At 40.0% G+C, this 20,731-nt stretch overlaps 1 protein-coding gene across 1 annotated transcript in view; it reads left to right on the forward strand.

Moving 5' to 3' along the window:
* The window catches only part of LOC102078972 (neural-cadherin), a 317,842-nt gene that overhangs the window by 202,293 nt on the left and 94,818 nt on the right, over positions 1 to 20,731 (forward strand). Inside the window, exons 26-27 of the mRNA XM_019361161.2 lie at positions 4,480 to 4,757; positions 20,210 to 20,424. Of these exons, the coding sequence (XP_019216706.1) occupies positions 4,480 to 4,757; positions 20,210 to 20,424 (493 nt within the window). The remainder of the gene's footprint in view (positions 1 to 4,479; positions 4,758 to 20,209; positions 20,425 to 20,731) is intronic.

Genomic DNA, 20,731 nt, shown 5'->3' on the forward strand with positions numbered 1-20,731 from the left:
AAGCAGGGAAGGAGAGAAAGATGTGTAAGTGGTGAGGTAGCCGGGGCTTTCAGGTGTGATTTGTGAGGAGAGCGCGGAGCGTTTCATCTGAATTCAGCCAGGTTCTCCGGAGAAGACATTGATCAGAATGAGATGTGAAGCGTGGCGAGAGAGGATGAACGAGAGTCGGAGAGATTGGGGAGGGTGGGGGAGATTGTGAGGGGGTGGAGCTGGATGAGAAAGAAAGAGGAAAAGGAGGAGGTGGAGGAGGGGTGTAGAAGATGAAGCAGTTCTTATTATTAATGTTCTCAATTCTCCTGTAATGCCTCAGAAGTAGGAGATTTTTAAAAAAAAGTCTTTATAGCCTCTCTATTTCTGCTTGCTCTGCCTCCATAATGGAAGTTATCCCTCGGTGTTTTCAATCCATCACGCTCCACTTGACTGTTAATGATACTACACTGGTTTTTGACTTTTTTTTAAAAATCATCGGTATGGTGCTCAGATACCAAGGTTCATGTTGTCATTATAGTAATGTGGCCCCGAGGGCAGGGGAGAGGACTGAGGGAACTTCTTAATGCAATGGAACAATAGTCCAAGGAACAATAGATCCCTTTGGTCCTTTATTCCTTGCTATACACACTGTTCTGCCTTTGAAATTCAGTGCATGTCTCAGTGGAGACCAGATACAAAAGATGGAGCACGCTCATGTCTGTGCAGCCATTTAGGCTTCCGGGGATGCAAACTCCAATGCAGAGTACAGTAGTGTTCTTTTAAAAGAAAATGTCTTTCAAAATAAAATTATTTTTACAAAGAATGACAGATCGGTGCACGCTGCAACTGCAAAGAAGTTTAAAAAGTTGTGCATTATACATAAATAAGAAATAATGAATGAGAGGGAGGGAGGGAAACATAAAATCTCTTCTTCTTTTGTGAGTATTTTGAAATGCTTTGTTGGTGTGCCAAAGTAACTAGAAATACTAGAATGAGCAAAGCCCTCCATCTGGTGTCACTGAATAGGACGAGACCAATGTAGTGATTTCCTGCACACATGGCTGTGTAAGACGCTAGCAGACAAAAATCAAAAGTTATTTTCAGCTCACCCACTGCTTTAAAAACCAACTGACAGCCAGCATGACTCTGACTCCACCGCAAACCACCTTATCCCCAGATATCTTACTCCTCCTCATACTCCCTGTGTCTGGCGTTCCCCTCTTCATTGTACCCCTTTCTCTCCTTTCCCTGCGGCATAGTCTGCCTCTCAGAATTTGATTTATGTGCTCAGTGTGTCGCAAACACTTTTGCTAAACTGCATACATACAAACATACAATCTCTGTCTTGCACCTCCATTTATACCGCTCTCCACCAAGTTCAAACCATGTCATCTTAACTGTTTGTAAAAATGTTTGAACATCTAAACTGTAGAAACCACCACATGTAGTTTTCTTATGCAGGGCACGTTTCAGTCAGAATACTGCAAATGATGACGTTTGCCCTCCAGTTCCAGCAAATATTCAAGACAATTAGAACTTTTTAGGAGCTACACTCAAAAACGTCCACCCCTGCTGGATTCCATTACAATGTCACAATGGTACACAGTACACAGCAGATGCCGTTTTGTTCAATCTGAGTTGCATGCTGTGTTTCAGATATATTTTTTGAGATCAAAGGCACAGCTTGAAACATAAAATTTTATTTTAAGCTGAAATTGTTTTCACTTATTACTTTAACAGAAACTTTGGAGAGGACAAAAAGCAATAGCTACTTTATCCTCATTACTGTACTAACTATATTCATTTCAGTAGAGGAGTATGTCAGTTACTGGTTATCGTGCCAAGATATGACTGATATGGTACACCATTGTGCACATTGTACTATTTTTGTGAATGTTGAGCATACAGAGCCAACAGCTCTTCCACCAGTGTCCAGAAGTTGCATACTTATGTCTTGTTTAATTAAATATAGATAACAAGTTGAGTCTCAAGTCACTCAATAGTTTTCCTTTAAAGCCAGGCTGCTATTTTTACTTAGCCTTAACAAGGTGCTGCACATTGCTCAACATAAACATACAAATGGATATTGTATGCTTAAGATTTGAGAGTGTGCCTGGAGGAAAACAACACTGAGTTAGTAACACTGGAACCATTGATAAGTTCAGCTTTAATATATTTGCGACATGCCAACAGGTTAATTAAAAACATTTCCTCATGTTGATTGAAAACGTGCATAATGTTTCCTGCAAACCAAATGAGCTTTTGCAAATTTTGTATATGATTTTTATATGATTTTCTGGCAGCTAGATGGGGTTTCCAAACCACATTTGGCTCATAGTCTGTCATAATACAGTGCACAGTGATACAGACCAAGGGCACAGGAAATGGGATTCAAATATCCATAGCTATATTTATATATATATATGTGTGTGTGTGCGTGTGTGTGTGTGTGTGTGTGTGATATCATCTATAGGCCTCTTTTATTGAGCTCTCATGCAGCCACCCTCCTTTCAAATTAATTTGCTGTAAGAATGCATATACCTTCAGCAGCATTAGATGAGAGAAACCAATGAACAGAAGCATTTGTATCTGAGTTGACTATGAAGTACAAAAATTAATGACACAGGTAGTTTAAATGAAAGAGGCGAGTTTTGAATGGGAGGACATTACTGCTAATAATGTCAGATGTTATGAGACATCAGTCAGAAATATAACTGATCCATAAAACAAAATCCTTATCAAGGTTACAGTCCCTGCAGCACCGCCACGGAGAATAAGTGCAGTAACTGCACTGCATGGTTAATCAGTGCGATCGATTCACACCGACTAAAGTCCAGCCAGTCCAGAACGTTGAGCATAAAGCCACCCGCTTTCATATTCAGTACTATCTACCCCCAGTATGTCTGTATGTGTGTGCTTGCCCCTCTTCATGAGCACACAAATGTGAGCACAAACTCAGTTGACCTTTGTCAGCTTTACCAGTGAAGGTCGACTCATCCAAAAGCATACAAACAACATACAGTTTCCATTTAATTTTCTTTCACATCACTTTATCAAATTGCTCAACCTGGAGAGTCATAGTTTCCCCTCTGCTTCATCACCATTTAGCCCACTTTTCCAGGAGCCAGTGCAGAAAAATAACTCAATTTCTTAGAAATGAACTGCCTTCGGTAATCCAAACACATCACACGGAGTTTGCGCTTATCAACATTGTTCCCAACTGGTTGTGCATCTGAGTCAGACATCAGATGTCCAACTTACATCTACATGAAAATGAAAAAATAACTTGATTCAGAAAATTATAGTTACTACAATTATTTCACTGAAAAGATTCAATCATGACTTTTTGGGCCAGACAGTAAACATAATACACATTGAAACACTTTAACGGGTACGCAGGCTGCAGCATAATTCGATCGGTTATGGCAAAAGAGTCCAAACACTTTAACATTAAAGCTGGATTGGAATCAGTTCATTTTCTCTTGCAAGTCGAGGGATTTGCAGCCAGCGTGGCATAGCAGATAAGCTTAATTTTACTCATCTGTTTCCAAGGAAATCAGTTTTTACATTCTTGATGTTTTTTATTTAAATTGGCACGCAGCACCACAAATACATCTAGTTGTCAATCAAAGTAGATTATCAGGTAATCAGGGTGCAGCTGAATGTATGAGACCCCCTCACTCATCTGGTGTTACAGATTTTGCTTCCCGATTTGGGCCGACATCTAACGACTAAACTTGGGTTACATTTACCCGTGTAATTACTTTAAATACTTCTCACCTACATAATAGCGAGTTGTACTGAGAGCTAAAGTTTGTCAAACTAACTTTAAACTTTACTTCAAATTATAAATAGCTCGCTTTATACAAAAGTCAGGCCAACATTATCCCACACACACACTCAAAGGATTTAGTCAAACCTGACCTCAGCCACATGTTGTTCTCGAGTGTGTCTGATGTGATCGTCACTGCAGCTGCTTCATTGTGAAAGCTGTCAACACTGTCAGTACTTACCATACAATTTAAGCGCTTGGATGGGTGTGCAGAAAGTGCAAGCCTATTCTCAGAAAAGTAGGCATATTCTGTGAAGAACTATTAAACGAGACCAAGTGAAATACTCGCAAGTGGTGTTCCAGTATGTAGCTGTTAATGTTTTTGTGTTACATCGTAGATGACATAGTGCAGAGGTCTGGGTTCATTACCAGACAAAGGTCCATGTTACTCGTCTTTGTCCATTGATTCAGCCCAGTCGGCACTGTTTATGTGCGGGAAGTGGGTGAGGTTTTGTTGCCTCTCTAAAGTGTCTCCTACCAGTTCATGTCTGTGCAAAGGGAAATACACCCTGTTGTGCTATTTACAGACTCAGAGGTAGAGGTCCAAAAAAAATCCATACCATTATGATGCCCGCTGTTCTTGGAGCGATAAAAGTTCGACTAAAATTTTACCCTGTGTTTTTACCGTGACATGACAGTCTGCCTGATAAGTGCTCTCTTTTTCTCTTTCCATCCAGCTCCAGTCTTTCCTGCAGGTCAGCGTGTTCCAGGTCCGGGTGGATGAGTGTCCCAGCTCCGAGTGTGGCGGGACAGGTGGCTGCTCCAACACTTTGAACGTGCGGGACACGCCCACTGTGGTGGATTGTGGGACTATGAGTCTTGTGTCTGTGACAGTTGAATCCACAGCGGTGTGCTCCTGCCCAGGCAGAGAACAGTCCCATCAGCCCTGTGCCACATATCCCAGAAACCCCTGCTACAATGGTGGAGTGTGCGTGGACACTCAGCATGGCTACAGGTGAGACGTTTTCCTCTGCTTTGTTTTTAATCTTCTTTTCCTCCCTCATCCCAGATAGTCATTGCAACGGTCTCTTAGAGTTAAACGCAAGGTTTTTTTCTTTTTTCACCAAGTTGTCACAAAGTGCTCCTCATATGGGATCATTACACTGATGGGATTTACATCTCTAATGTTGTAGGGTCTGTAGCTTACAATATTAAGTACATTGAGATTACTGATCATGTTGAAAATTAACTTCAAAATGCAACAAAATGTTCAACCTTCACAGTTGCATTATGACACTCACAAAATGTTGTTGCTGAATGTCCTAATGTAGCAGCGTACGAACTGGAGCAGGTTGTTTTTAGTTGTTTAGAAATATGTTCACGTTAATAATTAATGCCTTTTCGTTTCACTCATTTGCAGAATTTTGCAAAAGTAAAAATTATAAATTATTATACTCGTGCAGTACTTTAAATATATAAATGGGCTGCACAGTATGCACATCATTAGTGACCTTACACTAGTGCAATTTTTCTCCTATCACTACATTTGTGCCTAAATATAAAGTGTAATTAGATGAAAAGCTTTTCTGACTGTGCCCTCATCCATGTCACTTAATAACCTTTATTTCTCATCAATTTCAAATTTCCGTTTAGGAAGGTAGCAAAGTGAGATGTTCACTGTCATTTGGAATAACTGGAGACGTGATTTGGAAATAAAAAAAAAAAACATAATGTGTTTTTAAACATTATTTCACGGTAGAGGGGTATTTTGTTTGTTTTTATGCATGTGTATTTTCAGGATATTTTTCATGTTTTGCGACCAAAAAGGTTTCATTCTTAATGAACGTATTAATTTTACCGTTAATTTTCTCATCCAGCTCATGTCCTTATATTTGTGCAGATTTTCACCGCTTTGTTGAAATGCAAATATTGATATAAAAACTACACAGATAATGTCCAGCTGTCTTTACAACATTTCAAAGGGGTAACAGCCAATGACTGAGAATAACAGAAAACTATTAATAATAAAAAATAAAATAATAGTTAAAATTAGCATACCTTTAGGGAAGCTATCAGGACAAAACCCAAAAGACGTTCTTTAAATTGTATCCTGTGTGTCGTTGGGTTAGTCAGTTCAACAACTGCCAACTGCAGATGCACTGTGACTAATCATGTGCAAATAGATTCAGTTCTTGTTGGCAATTTTTTTAATTGCATTGTGAAAGTTAATTATTCTTTGAAAGTTAACTTCTCAGGAAGGAAGACCACTAACTTAATTAAATAATGATAAATCAATAAGAGTCTTGCATAAAACTGCCTAAAACAAAAAAACATGGCGATGGAGGATCAGACAGAGTCAGATATATTTGTCCAGTTGCTCTGGGGTATTGTATACATCCTCCTACTTGCTATATAGATCAAACAGCCTACTTATGATCTCAGAACAAGAGGACAAACAGGTTCTGGGTTGTTTTGATTCTGACAGTTTTCAGTCTTGTGGTGAATGATGAAGAATCTTGTGCCCCTTTTTGATGGACTAATTGACAGGGGATTTCTTTAAATCACCCTGCCGTTCTCTCTTCAGCTAAGACTCCTGAGTTAGAAAACACAAACACTGCAGTTCTTTCACTCGCGAGGACGGTCACAGAGCACTCGCACAGGAGACACTCATGGACTCGCACTTTGTCACCGTCTGCGTTTCTTTATTTATACAAGATGTTTCTGTGTGTGTGTACAAAGATAACAGAGTTATTCTCAGAACTCAGAGCTGAGGTTCCCCTTTTCTAAGTCTGTATGTTCCAAAACAGGAAGAGGAAGCTGCAAGTTGTTTATCACAGAAGAGTTCATGTCAAAAGTTATTAGGTGAAAAGTCACGTAGACATGTGGTTAATGATCAATAAAAGAATACATTTCATGTTAGCTGATCATAAAATACACGATTTTCCTTTGACACTAAAGATGTAAATTTTGAAACCAGCACACAAATTTGTAGTGTCATTTTAAAATCAGATTTTTTACAAGTAAATAATGCATTCAGTGGAAACTTCAGCAGTTTTGGTATATCACACCTTGGTATGCCATGTATTTATGTCAGGATGGGGCATATTAGAGACTTGCTTGTGGGCAGGTTTTGGACACACAAGCATAGAGGCCTAATCCATTGTTGGTTCTTTGGATGTTTGTTCATTTTGTTTTTCATTTTTTGGGTCATCCGCTTTCTTTGAAGCATTAAAAAACTAAAGTAAAATTTCTACAAATTAGACAGTCGTTATGAATAGCTCGCATTATAAACCTTAAAGTTATCGTGCTGTTTGACAGATAAGGTCGGGTCACATTGTACTTCCATGTGATTTTCAGTGACATCAGAACAATGATTCTTGGAAAGGCATTCAAGAATGACTAATCTCAGAAAATTAGAAATGCGATCACATTGCTAATACACAGGTGTGGTTGTAAGCCTCTCCACTGCTTTGCTAATCCCCCTGCTTGTTGAGGGTCAGCCTGGAGAGCAGACATCACAGATATAAAGAAATCCCAAGCATCTCGGGTTGTCATTGAAAAACGAGTGCACTGCAAGTAAGCCTGTTCTGAGGTTTGAATGCTCTTTCCTGGCATCGAGATCAGTCAACATCTTGTAGGGTTGGTTTATTTTTTGCCAAGGTTTTACTTCTGCCAGACATGAAGAAGTCCCAGTGCTGCAGCTTTTCTACTACCTGAACTACAGACTAAATAAGTTGTAGAGTGTGGGATGTATGGCAGGAAGTCAGGTTCCGGTTTGGCTGCTGTGTTGTCTACAAAGAAGTTGAAATGCCAAGAGAAAGACAGTGATCACTTATTACATTCAGTCAGCGTAAAATCAGTAACTGATTAATTTCCAGCTTTCAGTGATGTCTTGCCACAGTGCAAGAAAACAAGAGCTTTTATGAGGGGAGAAGATGGAAGCTGGATGGAAATTAAAGGCTTGATAATAACTTATAAACATATGCTTTTGAGACTGTGATGGAGAGATGAAGGCAGAGCTCCTGTGGTGTGTGTATAACTACATTCACTCATGCAGTCCTGACTTTAGACGGTAACTCGCAAATGATGGTGATTCAAAATGTAAAGGAAATTATCATATCAAAATAAACGCCTTGCCCGGTGCCACCAAAGGAAATCTTTATTTTGCACAATGGCAGCAAATGTTCCAATAATCCCATAACTCCTGAGCTCTTAATTTAAACTCCCAGCCCTTTTCTCACTGAATTTGCTCATTAAGAGCGCGCTGTTCCTCACTGGTGGGTTGCAACAGTAGGTGATGCTGAATTAAAATGAATTTGCACATAGTATTTTTATTCATGCTAAAGGGAATTCTTGAACCTTGTAATAGCTTGTAACAGCTGTTAGAACTAACATACATCTGGTGGAGGAATTTTAATTTTGAGTGGGTATGTGTTGGCAGGGTTGCCAGCAGCAGCTACAGTACGAGGCAAAGAGACTTACACCCAGCATGCTTGAGACCTTTCATTTCCTTGCCCTTGATTTCTCATCTACTGCATCGTCCATGGGTTTGAATCAAATCTGTAAAATTTTGTTATTTTTGTTATGTTTACATCATTGTTGTGGGTCTTTCTACATTTAGTTGTCTCTGTAACTGAATAGCATGCTTCATTGGGCCGAGATGAGGTGACTGGCTTGGTCATCGAAGAATATCCCTTTTCTTTGCCTTGAGAAACTCTTGGGTTGCTTTTGCAGTTTGCTTTGGCTCATTATACGTTTGCAAATCCTCTGATCAGTTTGGCAGCTTTTGGCCCAATCTGAGCAGAGACTACAGCCCAGTACACTTCAGAAATTATCCAGCTACTATCAGCAGTTACAACATCAGTAAAAACTAGTGACATAGTTCACTGGCAGCCATGTTTGACAGATGATGTGGTATGTTTAGGATCATGAGCATTTTCTCTTCTGCTCCAAGCTTTTCTTATTCCATCATTCTTGCACAACTTCATCTTAGTTTCTTCTTAACAAAGGTTTTTCTGGTCTAATCTGCCTTCCTTCTTGACTGTAAAGAGTGGTTTGCACCTTTTTGTGAACCCTCTGTATTTCCATTCGTGAAGACGTGTCTTAAATTCTAGACTTTGACAATGATATGCTTATGTCTTCAAGCGTGTAATTAACTTGGCTAGAAGTTGTAGAGAGTTTTCCCGAATAAAGGAAAACAAAGGAAAGAATTTTGCGATCGTCCACTTTTCTTCTTCTGTAGTCCTCCAGACCTAAGATGTTGCTGAGCTGGTCAGTGCATTCCTTCTTTTTAAGAATGTAATAGATTTTATTTTGACACTCCTAAAGTTCTTACTCTCTCTTTGAGAGGTTTAATTTGTTTTTTCAGCCTAATGACAGCCTCGTTCTTTTGCATTGACCTCTCTTTGGGCCTCATATTGACAGTTCTGGTGAACAGTTGCCAAATGCAAGTTCAACATTTAACATCAACTCGAGATCTTTTGTCATCTTAATTTGTTGTGGATTAACAAGAGAACCAACCTCACTTAGCCATAAATGTCCTTGTCAGTCAATTGTGGGGGCCGAGTATAAAAATGTCTGTTTCCTTAACAGTTGAAAACTTGTGTTGAATTCCTTGAATTTAAGTTGAAAGTCTGCACTTCAGTCACATCTTGATTATCAACTGTAGAGCTCGACAGAGGCAAAGTTATTAAAATTTTCACAGTATTTATGGACCTATAGGCTAAAAGATATTTAATGCAGAATAGCTGCAATGGCATACGATGCTTCCTTCCAACCAGAACCGATCCAGATCTCACTTTGACCCAGGTAGATCTTGTCTGTCAAAACTATAATATTAGTATTTTTCCTAAACAGGCTTAATGATTATGTTGTATATGCAGAGTTGCTGTTGTTTTTGACTGCTCCCTAATTGATGGGGCGTCATGCTGTTACCTGGGTACTACACCACAGAGCTTAAGTGGAGCAACGAACAATGATGTGTCAAGGTTTCTTATTAATTAAGCAAAGTCTGTGAACTAGTTCAGGCTGGCATCTCTGCCAAACACACTAATATTCCTCACTCTCTTCATGTCATATGTCAGGCACACCCCTCCCACCTTGCGTCGCTGCCTGCTGTTTCAATCCCTCCACTACCCCAACATCCACTTGTACCTTCCAGAGGGGATATTTACTCATCATTCCCCCAATTTATATGGACTATATTTGCAGTGAGTGATGAGCTCAGAGCTTTGACAGCAAACTCACACTGCATACTTCTGCTATAATAATTAGTTATCTACAACACGAGTTGTCTGATGTGCCACCCAATTTGCTATCAGTGATTCTTTGGCAGAAAAATTATTTCTACCAACATTTCACTTTTACATTGCAAAGCACGATTAAGGCATATTAGCCTGTCAAAACCTTCTTTGATAGCTCTGCCATGTGATCAGGTACAACACCACCGTTTTTCTAAAAGTTTTGCTCTCTCCTTATCCGTGCTTTCAGCTAGCAGCTACCAGCCTGCTTTCAGCAATCACACTGTATTGAACTGCTCATTTTCTCTAAATATTCATACGCTTCCCACACACTTTCTAAATATCCTGCTATATTCTTGGGTTTAAAGAATTTGAGTGAAAAGGACTTGGGACAGCAGGAGACAGTTTGACAATTTCGACTACACAAAATAACCTTATTAGCACCAAAAGGCTCCAACATGACGCTCTAGTCTGTATGTGTCTGTCTTGCTTGCGGCAACAGTTCAACACTTGAATGACTGCTGCATTCATCCTTTCATACAAATGTCAGCACCCAGCTATACAGCATCTAATTTTGCATATGGGCACTCACAGCAACAGCAAAATGGAAATCATCCAGACTTGAGCACGAGTAGCAATTGGGGTAAGACAGGAAATGATGTGAAAATGGAGCAATGGTTTTCTGTTTTGACGTGTTGACAGGGAAGCCACTGTCATGGGATGACACCACAATGTCAAGCAGATGTACAAGGGATAAGGTGATGGGAGATTGGTTGAAATTCCATCTGTCTGGGTGAGATAAATCTTCCACACCTTCTGTTCCATAACTGTTAAGATGGGTCAGAATCAGAGGACAAATTTCCCCATGAGGAATATTAAAATATAACTCAAATGAAACCCTGGGTGAATGCGTGGACATCTTAAGAATTTAGAGTTCATTAAACCGCCTTTCTCTTATCAGAATTTCCAGGACTTCCTGAAGATTTTATAATATGACCATTTAATCTAAAGCCCGAGTATGTGACAATAACAAACAACTAACCCACTGACAATACTTGAGCAACACCTGAGCCAGTTTTTCAAATATAAAATCACTTTCTCAAATTTAGCATAAACCACACTTTTAGAGGTTTAGCTATGTGGCCTTTCCCCAAGCCACAAGAAAAAAATATTTTCAGAGTATTTTTGTGGAGCACCAGCTCCTGTGTGCTCCTGCATTGCTTGCCGTTATAAATAGAAACAAACCTTTCACAACCTCCTGCTAGATGAAAGATCTTGCATGTTAGCTGTCACATGCTGCCAGTTCTTGTTTCGAATCCCCAGCAAACAAGTGAACTGAAGGAGAGTGTCTTCATTAGCATAAATCACTCTGTAAACAAGGCCAAAAGCAGGGTGAGAACATTTCAACAAATCCTTTTAACTACAAACACTGATGACGAAATAAGCTCTTTGGTGCTTCTGTGGTAGAAGAAACATGATGACCCTGTTTAAACTTTGCGTAATTCAGCCTGATGCCGTGCGTAGCCTCAGACTCGGCTCTTTAATGGTGGAAGTGAAGGGCTATGTGCAACCAATTAAATACAACACCAGTGTGTGCCTAAGCTTTTATCACTGTCCCTACTGTACCTCCGTGCAGACTTTGAGTTTTATGATGAAATTAGCAGTCAGTTCGCGCACACATTTTTGCTTCTTTAAGACTAGAGCAGAAATGTTCTACATTGTTGACCTCTGTAATGGTTAGATGTGAACAAAATAAGTCAAATCTAATTGTCTATCAAGGGTTAAAAATGATGTCAGCAGTAGACTTCTCCCGGCACATGCTTGTTGTGTTACCATATGTCACAAGCAAAAGTGCAGCACATCAGAAAGGCTAATGAATGTTGCACTTCGGTGTGTTTTTTATGCACTATGCTGGAGTGATAATTAGGAGCAGGAATTTCCAGCAAAAATACTATAAATTTTTAATTCATTGTAGCTATTTTTTGATCCACGCCAATGGGAAACACCACCAACTGCAAAGCAGTACAGACACACGCTCCTGGAGGACCAGTGAACAGCAGCAACATCTCGAATGGCACCTATTGGGTGCAAGGAATGGCCTGGCTCTGTGGCCAACGAGCCTATTTTATCCTTCCTGGGAGTTGGACAGGTCAGTGCGCTCCCATTTTCATATCTGACCACACTTTCAAGATAACCGTGGACGCCACGTCAACAACAAGGGAAAAAACGAAGCACCCCAGACCTCAAGCAGCATGATTCCATATGGGGTTCCGATGTCCCAGAGGAATTTAAACTTTGGACTGAAAGACAAAAGGTTGCTCACGCACTCTTCACATGGGTGGGGGTAGGAAAACACGCTTTAAGAATAGAGACTCTAAACTACCGTTTTGGACTTTTTCTGAATGCTTCATGTAAAATCAACGTAGAACAGGATCAAGAAATTGATGCTCTGCGCATTGCAGTAATGCAACACAGGGTAGCATTAGACATGATTCTCGCCGAGAAAGGAGGACTTTAACAACATATGTTGCACATACATTCCAGATAATGTGCACCCACCCCCCGCTCCTTTGACCAGCAGTTCCTCGTGTATGATCTAGGGTGGATTCCAGGTTGGGTGAGATTAATAATCATGGCAGCAAGTAGCAGGTGTATGCCTGCATCTTCTCCCAGTTTGGTGAGTTCAGAAACTCTCCAGGAGAGTTTGATCAGATGGCCAGACCACCTCAGCTGACTCTGTTTGATGGGAATGAGCAGTAGCTCTTCTCCAGGCTACTCACCCAATTGACTGGAAATTCAAACCTTTTCCTTCTGCCTCACCTCTCTGCTCACATTAGCTCACATTAGCTCACATGCATTACTGCTACGCTCTTCCTATCACTAGTCAACAAGATCCCAGGGACTCTTAAACTTTTTCGCTTGGGTCTGCAGCTCTTACCCAACTTAACGGGAGCAGCCACAGTTTTCCAGTAACCTCAGAGGTGAAAACTCTCATTCTGACTGTTTCACATTTGGCCACAGATTTCCCTGTTGTATGCTCAAGATCATGTTTTGATGAGGCAAAGTGGAATCACACCAATGAATATTACAAAACGAATACTTTGGTGCTGGTTTTAGTCTTATGTAAAGAGCTTAATTCTAACATCTGACAGTGCTATAGAAAAAAAATATAATGATCAGCAAAATAGATTACAGATGTTGCATTCAGGGTAGAACATCCATCTTGCACACTGATGACATAGATATCTGCATGTATTTGACCTTTGGACATCACATAAAACAAAACCATAGCAGCTGCTGTTACACATGTTCTCTGCTTTAGAAAAACACAACACAAATGTTCAAGTACAGCTATACGAACACACACAAATCTATGTGCTCTGAACATATGTGACAGCAGACGAGCATAAAGCCTCATCACACACGTGTCCTCTCAGCTTTCTTGCTGTGATTTGTGGAAGTTAATTTTACCCTTCAGCTTCATTTAATTAGAAGCAGTGAGTGAAAAGGGCAGGATTTGAGTCTGGCTGGCTCGAGCCAGCATGTAATGTGGCTCACCGCTGGACCCGAGCAGGATGCCTGGCTGGATCCCCGTTAGGCGTAATCCCTGGATTACTCACATGCACACAGACACACACACGCGCTTACACAATTATTAGCTATTCCTCTCACTCCTAGTGTTAATCTAATCCACAAATAATGCTGCAACCATTCGCATATGAAGACACCTGTATATTTACTGGTCAAACAAATAGTTTTGTCTTGTGGGTCAGAAATAATAAAATTAAGGTTTTAATCAGGTTCATTAAGAAACAAAACATTTTCCGATATTATTGTTTTAATGCCTGGCTGCATGTATCCAATCTTTGGCCAGGTCCAAACCAAAGCAACACTGAACACTGACCTTTTGTTCGCACTGTTATCAAACAGCAAGAAACTTCCTGGTTCAATAGCAGTTGGATATATTTTCTTTCATGCATCACTTTTGTAATATTCCAATGAGTTTCCAATCCTTTAATATAGAAACAAATTATCAATGTTGCAGAATTGCATAGATGCAATCATTAGGCATTCACTGTAATCTTTCAAAATCTCTGAAACTCAAGAGAACCTGTCTGGGAGGGTATACTGTAGGTTACTTGTGTAACTCCGGTTCTCAGAGTAGTACAAGTGAGATGTCATGCTATGGGATATGCCTATCTGTTTATTCCATTTAGCTCATCACCAGTCCTGATCAACAGGCAGAACCCCCACTCTTAGGTAGTTACTATGTTACTATGAAGTCATTATTCAAGATAAGCACCTCTTCTCACTTTGCCCAGCAAGATTGAGTCAGTTTGATTAGTCAGACATCTCACTCGTGCTAGTCTGAGAACCGGGATTATGCAAGTAACCTAGCATTTTCATTCCTTGCATTGTTTCAGTGTCTTACTAAGAGATATGGAAATGAGAACAAAGAGACAAACGGGTCACAGCTTCTGCAAACTTAATCTTCAGATGAAGTAAAAGGAGGTGTGGAGAATGTTGTCAAGATATTAGGCATGCATGAACCATCTTAGGTGCAGAGACTGGCCTGGGCTTCAGTGACACCACAGCCTGCATAAGTGCATAAATATCACTGACATGTAGTATGCCACAGGTGATTTAGCACACATTTAAAAATGATTATTTGAAGCTTTAGCCATATGAGAGTCTGTCATTGTCATGGTGTATAAGACAAATAATAAGGTAAAGCACAAAAGGTTCAGCTTCAGATTGCAATCACAATAAAAGTGTTTAAATTATTACCCACAGATCTGGGTTTACATTACATTATTTACATCAGCTGTAGATATCAAGAAGTTCACAGCTTCTTTAGAGAGCCTATAAACATGATTTCAGTCATGTTTGAAAGCTGAACAACAACAACAAATCTTTAATTTTCACCTGATTTGCAGTCACATAAAACTCCACCATATTTAACATTTCATATCACATCTTCTTGCATTTTTTATTTTTTTTTTATTTTTTGGGGCTCCCCTTCACACATATACTGTCAGAAAAAACACTTTTCCTCAAACTATCTCTTATTATTTCTTATTCTCTTCAGATAATAACCTTTGACATACTGACATGCAGTAAAATTAAGAGTTATACACGACAATTCCAGCAGTCACGAGGGGTCACTGAAAGGTTCAAGAACAGTTTTGTATTCCACAAGCTGTGAACTGTCTGAATACATATGGGATTCAGGAAACACTCTCCACAAGCATCATCAATACACCAAATGAGAAGATATCTAATGTTGTTTGTTCCTCCAGTAATGTTCCACACGTCGATTTTCCTCCTGTGTACATTTGTGTTGAAGTGTAGCAGCACTGACTGCTTGATGAGCTGTGTATACCTTTTTGTAGTTGTGCTTCGTTAGGCTTGTGCTTTCCCACTCTGGACATATTATGGACTTATAGAACTTTAAGTTGAGTAAACGTGCTTTACATCCAAACCTGGATACATAATTTATGTTCTATATATAAATATACTATAAAGAAGTATAAACAGCACATTTCCTGGTATTTTGGAGACTTTTAGACTTGGAAAAGGGTACCCTTTACTGTAACTGTGATGCACATGTAGACTTTCTATTTGGTGTAACAGCAACGTTAGCACATGTTGTACTAACATTTAGTGGATCTGTCATAAGGCTGAGGGGAGTGAGCAAGAACTGCTCCATAACTTGGTGATCAAGGCTTAAAACTGAGTGCGTGATTAAATGCTGCCTCTAAAGTAACATGTTCTGCATCTGTTTTATGAAAACTGAATGCAAGCCAAAGTGGAAATGCAGGAATTGGTTCTTTGTGAAGTATCAGCCAAATAGATGACAGGGAGAGAACAAGGCAAAGCAGCAGAAGCTGCCAACCCAGAGATGCAGATGATTGTCGCATTTTCAATCACGTTAGAGTACCTGAGCTCTGTAACATCTGATGTGTGATTCTGCTGGTTCAGAAGTGGGGAGCAGACAAGACAGTGGATGTCAGGAAATGAAGATAGAAAGGAGAAGAGAATAGAAAGGAAAAAGGGATTTGGGAAAGGCTGGGGAAATGAGACAGAGTTGGATAAAGGTGAAGAGAATTAGGGGAAAATGGAAACACATGAGAGAGGGAACAGTGGTAAAGGAAAGGAGACTAGGGGATCAAAAATGGGAAAGGAAGTGCAGGGTAGCAAGGAGAGAAAAGAGGAAATGATAAAAGAACACGATAATGAAAATGGGAGCAAGGATAGAAAAGAAGAAAAGTGAAGGGGGAAGAAATAACACATGCAGATAAGATAAGAGTTAATAAAAGATAGAATGGCTGTAGGATAGTTTTCTGCTCTTGGGGCTTTGAGATATGACCCCAACGCATACACACACACACACACACACACACACACACACACACACACACACACACACACACACACAAACAGATTACAGTCCAAGATTGAAGGAAGAACATGCAGATAATCGAGGCACTGGGATTAATAATGAGATCTGGGTAGTGAGGGGGTTGAGTGGAGGAGTGGGATTACGGCTCCCGGCCCAGCGTTAACAAACGCAATTCCCAGCAGACAACGAATGAGCAAAACAAAGCTGCCTTAAGAGGATTGGAGAGCTTCGCAATTGTGTCTAAAACTATGGCTCGGATTGTCTTGTGCTCAGAGAATTAGCGTGACATCACTAAAATGAAAATGCAGGCGTGAATGTTTTCCTGGTACCTCCAGTCTTACACACCAACAAAACATTTGAGTATGAATGACTTTTTAAAGCCTAACGGAAAAAAAACAAACAAATAAGCAACAAATAAATATAAAGGTATAAAAACACAGGTAGCTTCTTCCTTCCCTTATTTACCTTTCTTACCAATGTTTCTTACCAGTGAAGTGTTGCAGAATCCTTATTGGTCCATGGAGTAAACAGTTCTTCCACAGATCATAACGCCATAGGGCGTTAGTGCAACCTGCTGTTATAAGCAGTAACCTCAGGGGCTGAAAAACCAAACAAATGTGCCAAAAACTGCATTTCCTCTGATGGCATTTTGAAGCTGGCTCTATAAGTAGAGAAGTCTCCTTAGACTGCCGTGTAAAAGTGGCCAACGTTACAGCAGAAATGAAAATGTTTTCTGCTCGGCACTAAAAATAAAATAATGTTTGGCTTCTGAAGTTTACGCTGCCTTGATTGACAGGTGTCCTGTTACAGGGAGGAGGAGCTGGTTGCTCTCTGATTGGCCTTGTATCCACTAAAAAGAGTCATAAGACGTGACTTCTGGACTGGGCTTGTGGAGCATTTTATAAACCACTTCCGTTGTATAATTGTACCGTTTCGAATTTTCCACCCTAGCATTTCCTGATAATGTAGAACTTCACCCCCTCATCACCTAATTCCAAATTCCTTTTACCCTGGAAGTTGGATGATTTATCAGTGAGTGATGGTAAACCAGAGTTTACCACATTCCAGTTGTAAAAGTCAGAAAAACAGGTTTTGCTTTCTTGTTCAGACTCAAACCTGTACAGACGGGTTTGAAGGTAGCATTTTCAAATAAGAATGTCAAACTGTGTTTTTCAATAAGTGTACAGAATGTTCTCTTGATAAATCACACAAAGCTACTCTAGTGATAAATATGGAGGTAGAAAGCAATCGGACCCCATTAAAATGGCAAAATTGGGCGTTTGCTTTGGTGAAGAGGTGCACTTTTAGAGTGGAGAAAGCCATTGCATTGCTTTAATGTGGCATTTAATGTTCGATAGTTATAATTGTAAGGGAGATACATTCAGGCTTCATACTTGGACTATAACAAAATGCCTATGTATTTGCACTTATAAACAGTGCTGCAGCATAGTCACAGATAGAGCATGATTTTTGTTCAGTGTATTTAACAAGTCACAAAAAAGCTACATTTGTAGTACATCTTACAACTTCTGTTGTAAGTTTTTGCGTGCTGCTGGTACGCGATTGCCCCGACTTTCCAAGTGGGGGAGTTTAGCTGAAAGATTTTGACTGTGAACTCAGAATTTCTGACTTCCAGCTCAAAATACAGCACAACATTGATATTGTAATTTGGTTTGGTTTGATCAAAATGCATATAGAACCCATGGTCATACCCATCTTTTCTATAGCATGTGACTTTAAAGTGGAAGTCGAAGTGTTTTTGTGAAGAGTAGATGTGTGCTAGTGCTGTCACCTTTAGGTGGATCAGAGCTTGTCACCTGATTTGAAATCAAGCTTGTGTTTGGACTCAGACTTGCACAGATGTGTTTGAACAGCTGGCATTTCCAATTAAGAATGGCAAATTGTGTTTTTAGTAGGTTTGCATTCTGTTTTCAAAATCTTTCTCAAGATGAATCATACAAAGCTATTATAGTGATAAATATAGTGGAAAGCATAATCAGTCTCCTTTAACATTACAAAATTGGGCGCTAGCTTCGGTGAAGACATGTTCTGTCAGAGTGCCCTTCGAGTTGAAAAAGCAATTACATCACCTTAAAAAGGCATTTAATGTTTCATAACTATAATAGCTCTGATTCTGCGGTTGCAGTGAATTCAAGCATCCTTTTCTCAAACTGTGAACAAAACCGGGGCCCGGATGAATAAAACTCTGTATACAACTGAAACTGTTTACCCACAAAGGCTCAAATGTGCATGCATCTTCTTTTTGCATTTGCATTTCACACAAGCATACACGTGTGCAGGAAAAGGTGTGTATGAATAGCATTTGTGCATCTGGCTCTTGGTGATTCATGGAGATTTCTTGTACTTTAAGGTTGGCCAGTGTTCAAGTCAGGCAAGTCAGCACTGCCCGTCTTGTGGCAGAGTGGAACATCTTGTTGTATATTACATTAGCATTCGTCTAAAGTGTTTGTTTGCCTGCTTGTGTTCCTGCATCTGAAGGCAGTGAAGTGACACATGCCTCCTGTATTTGTACAGGTGTCATTTATTGTATGTGGGCTGCATGATTTCTGAGTCTGCATTTGTTTGTTTGCGTGCACATGCATTCACGTGTCCTCTTTCGATTCTGGACAAGAGCAGAGGCAGAAAAATGAGCAAGAGAATGAAGGAACATTTGGATGAGAAATGAGCTGTCTGCGGAACACTAAGGAGATGTGTGAATGCAAACACATAATGGTGGAAATACACATCCTGTGTGGGCTTGTAGGATCCACCAGGCTCAGACTCAGAATATCTTGAGAGGCAGTTGAAGTGTGAATAACATAAACCAATGAAAAACTCACTTATTAGGAGGAAGAGAATTCCCCTGGAGAAAGGCATTGTTGTTCTGTTTGTGTGTGTGTCTGTGTGCGCAAATTTGGAAGGGAAGCTGGGTGTACAATTTTTATATTTCTTAATTGCTGGCAACATGTGGATTGAAAGAAGGGAATTTTTATTTTGCTGAAAAAAAAATCCATGACTTTCCCGTGAGATTCATTTCCAGCTACTAAACACGAAAAGATGAAAGCTTTAAAAAAAAACCTTACAATCAGATAAATAAGAGAAACTGATTCAGGAATGTGTCGAGTTTAGATGGTAAAATGCACACTCTGAAAAGGCGAGGGAAACAGATGGCTGCAATAATATACCCCTGTTGTTGTTTGGGTGTATTTATTTTTTACATTTCACTGGTGATTACAGAGAGTAATCACCAGTCCACAGAGATGGACATGTTTTTATGTCATAGAGGAAAGATTCCTGATTACTTCTTACTCATTTTATGTATTTATAAGATTGGTCATGTAGACAAAGAGGATGCAATATAAAAAGATTGAAGAAACCTTGCATTTGTAATTTACAGGCTAAAGTGCTGCCAGAGAGACAAGGTGAGAGGTGAAATTTTGACAGGAAGCAGTGGTGCAAATGAGTACTTGAATATGTGGAAACACAGAGAGAGGAGTTTCCTAGTGATGTTGTGATTCTCCCTGTGGTTTTGCCACTAATGAGAACATCTGCATCAGTGGAACATACGAAATGAGAGAGCGAGATAGCCGAAGGGGAGCTTAGTCTGAGAGGGGAAAACAACTAGACTTGGAGACACGGAGAGCAGACGTGGAGCAAAAATACTTGAAAGAGCTAAATATGGTAAAAGGTTCAAAAAGGGGTTGAGAAAGATCGGGGTAGAGTTTTAACTGAATTTTCACAAAGCGGTGAAAAAATCGGAGCCATCTCTTTATTGGATTCACTAACTCGTGTCATTTCGCCTCTTGATTTCCTCTTTGTCCCAAGGTGCCAATGCCCAGCTCAGTTCGAGGGGCCTGAATGCCAGCAGAACAAGCACAGTTTCCATGGCAACGGCTATGCCTGGTTTCCTCCCATGATGCCCTGTTTCGAGAGCCATGTGTCGCTGGAGTTCATCACGGACGTGGCTGATGGCCTGCTGTTGTACAGCGGCCCCTTAGCGCAGCTGCAAGCCTGGGACCACGAGGACTTCATGGCTATAGGTAGGAAATGTGTTTATTTCCTGGGTCTGTATTTTTATTACTGGGATCCAGTAAAGGAAAAATACTGATGCCTGAGATGACTATATTAGGGATCTCATTCGCTGACATCATACATAGCTAAGAGTAGAAAAAACTGCTGGGAACTCACTAAGAGCAGCTGAAACCTGGAGGGATATAATTGCTGGCCTCATTATTTGACCATATATAACATGAATATCTACCATTGTATTAGTATGTATACATCACAAACAATATAGAAAAACCTGTTTGATAATATGTCCTACCACATTCTGAGATGAGGAAGAGA

The sequence above is a fragment of the Oreochromis niloticus genome, linkage group LG1 (assembly GCF_001858045.2).
Source record: "Oreochromis niloticus isolate F11D_XX linkage group LG1, O_niloticus_UMD_NMBU, whole genome shotgun sequence".
NCBI lineage: Eukaryota > Metazoa > Chordata > Actinopteri > Cichliformes > Cichlidae > Oreochromis > Oreochromis niloticus.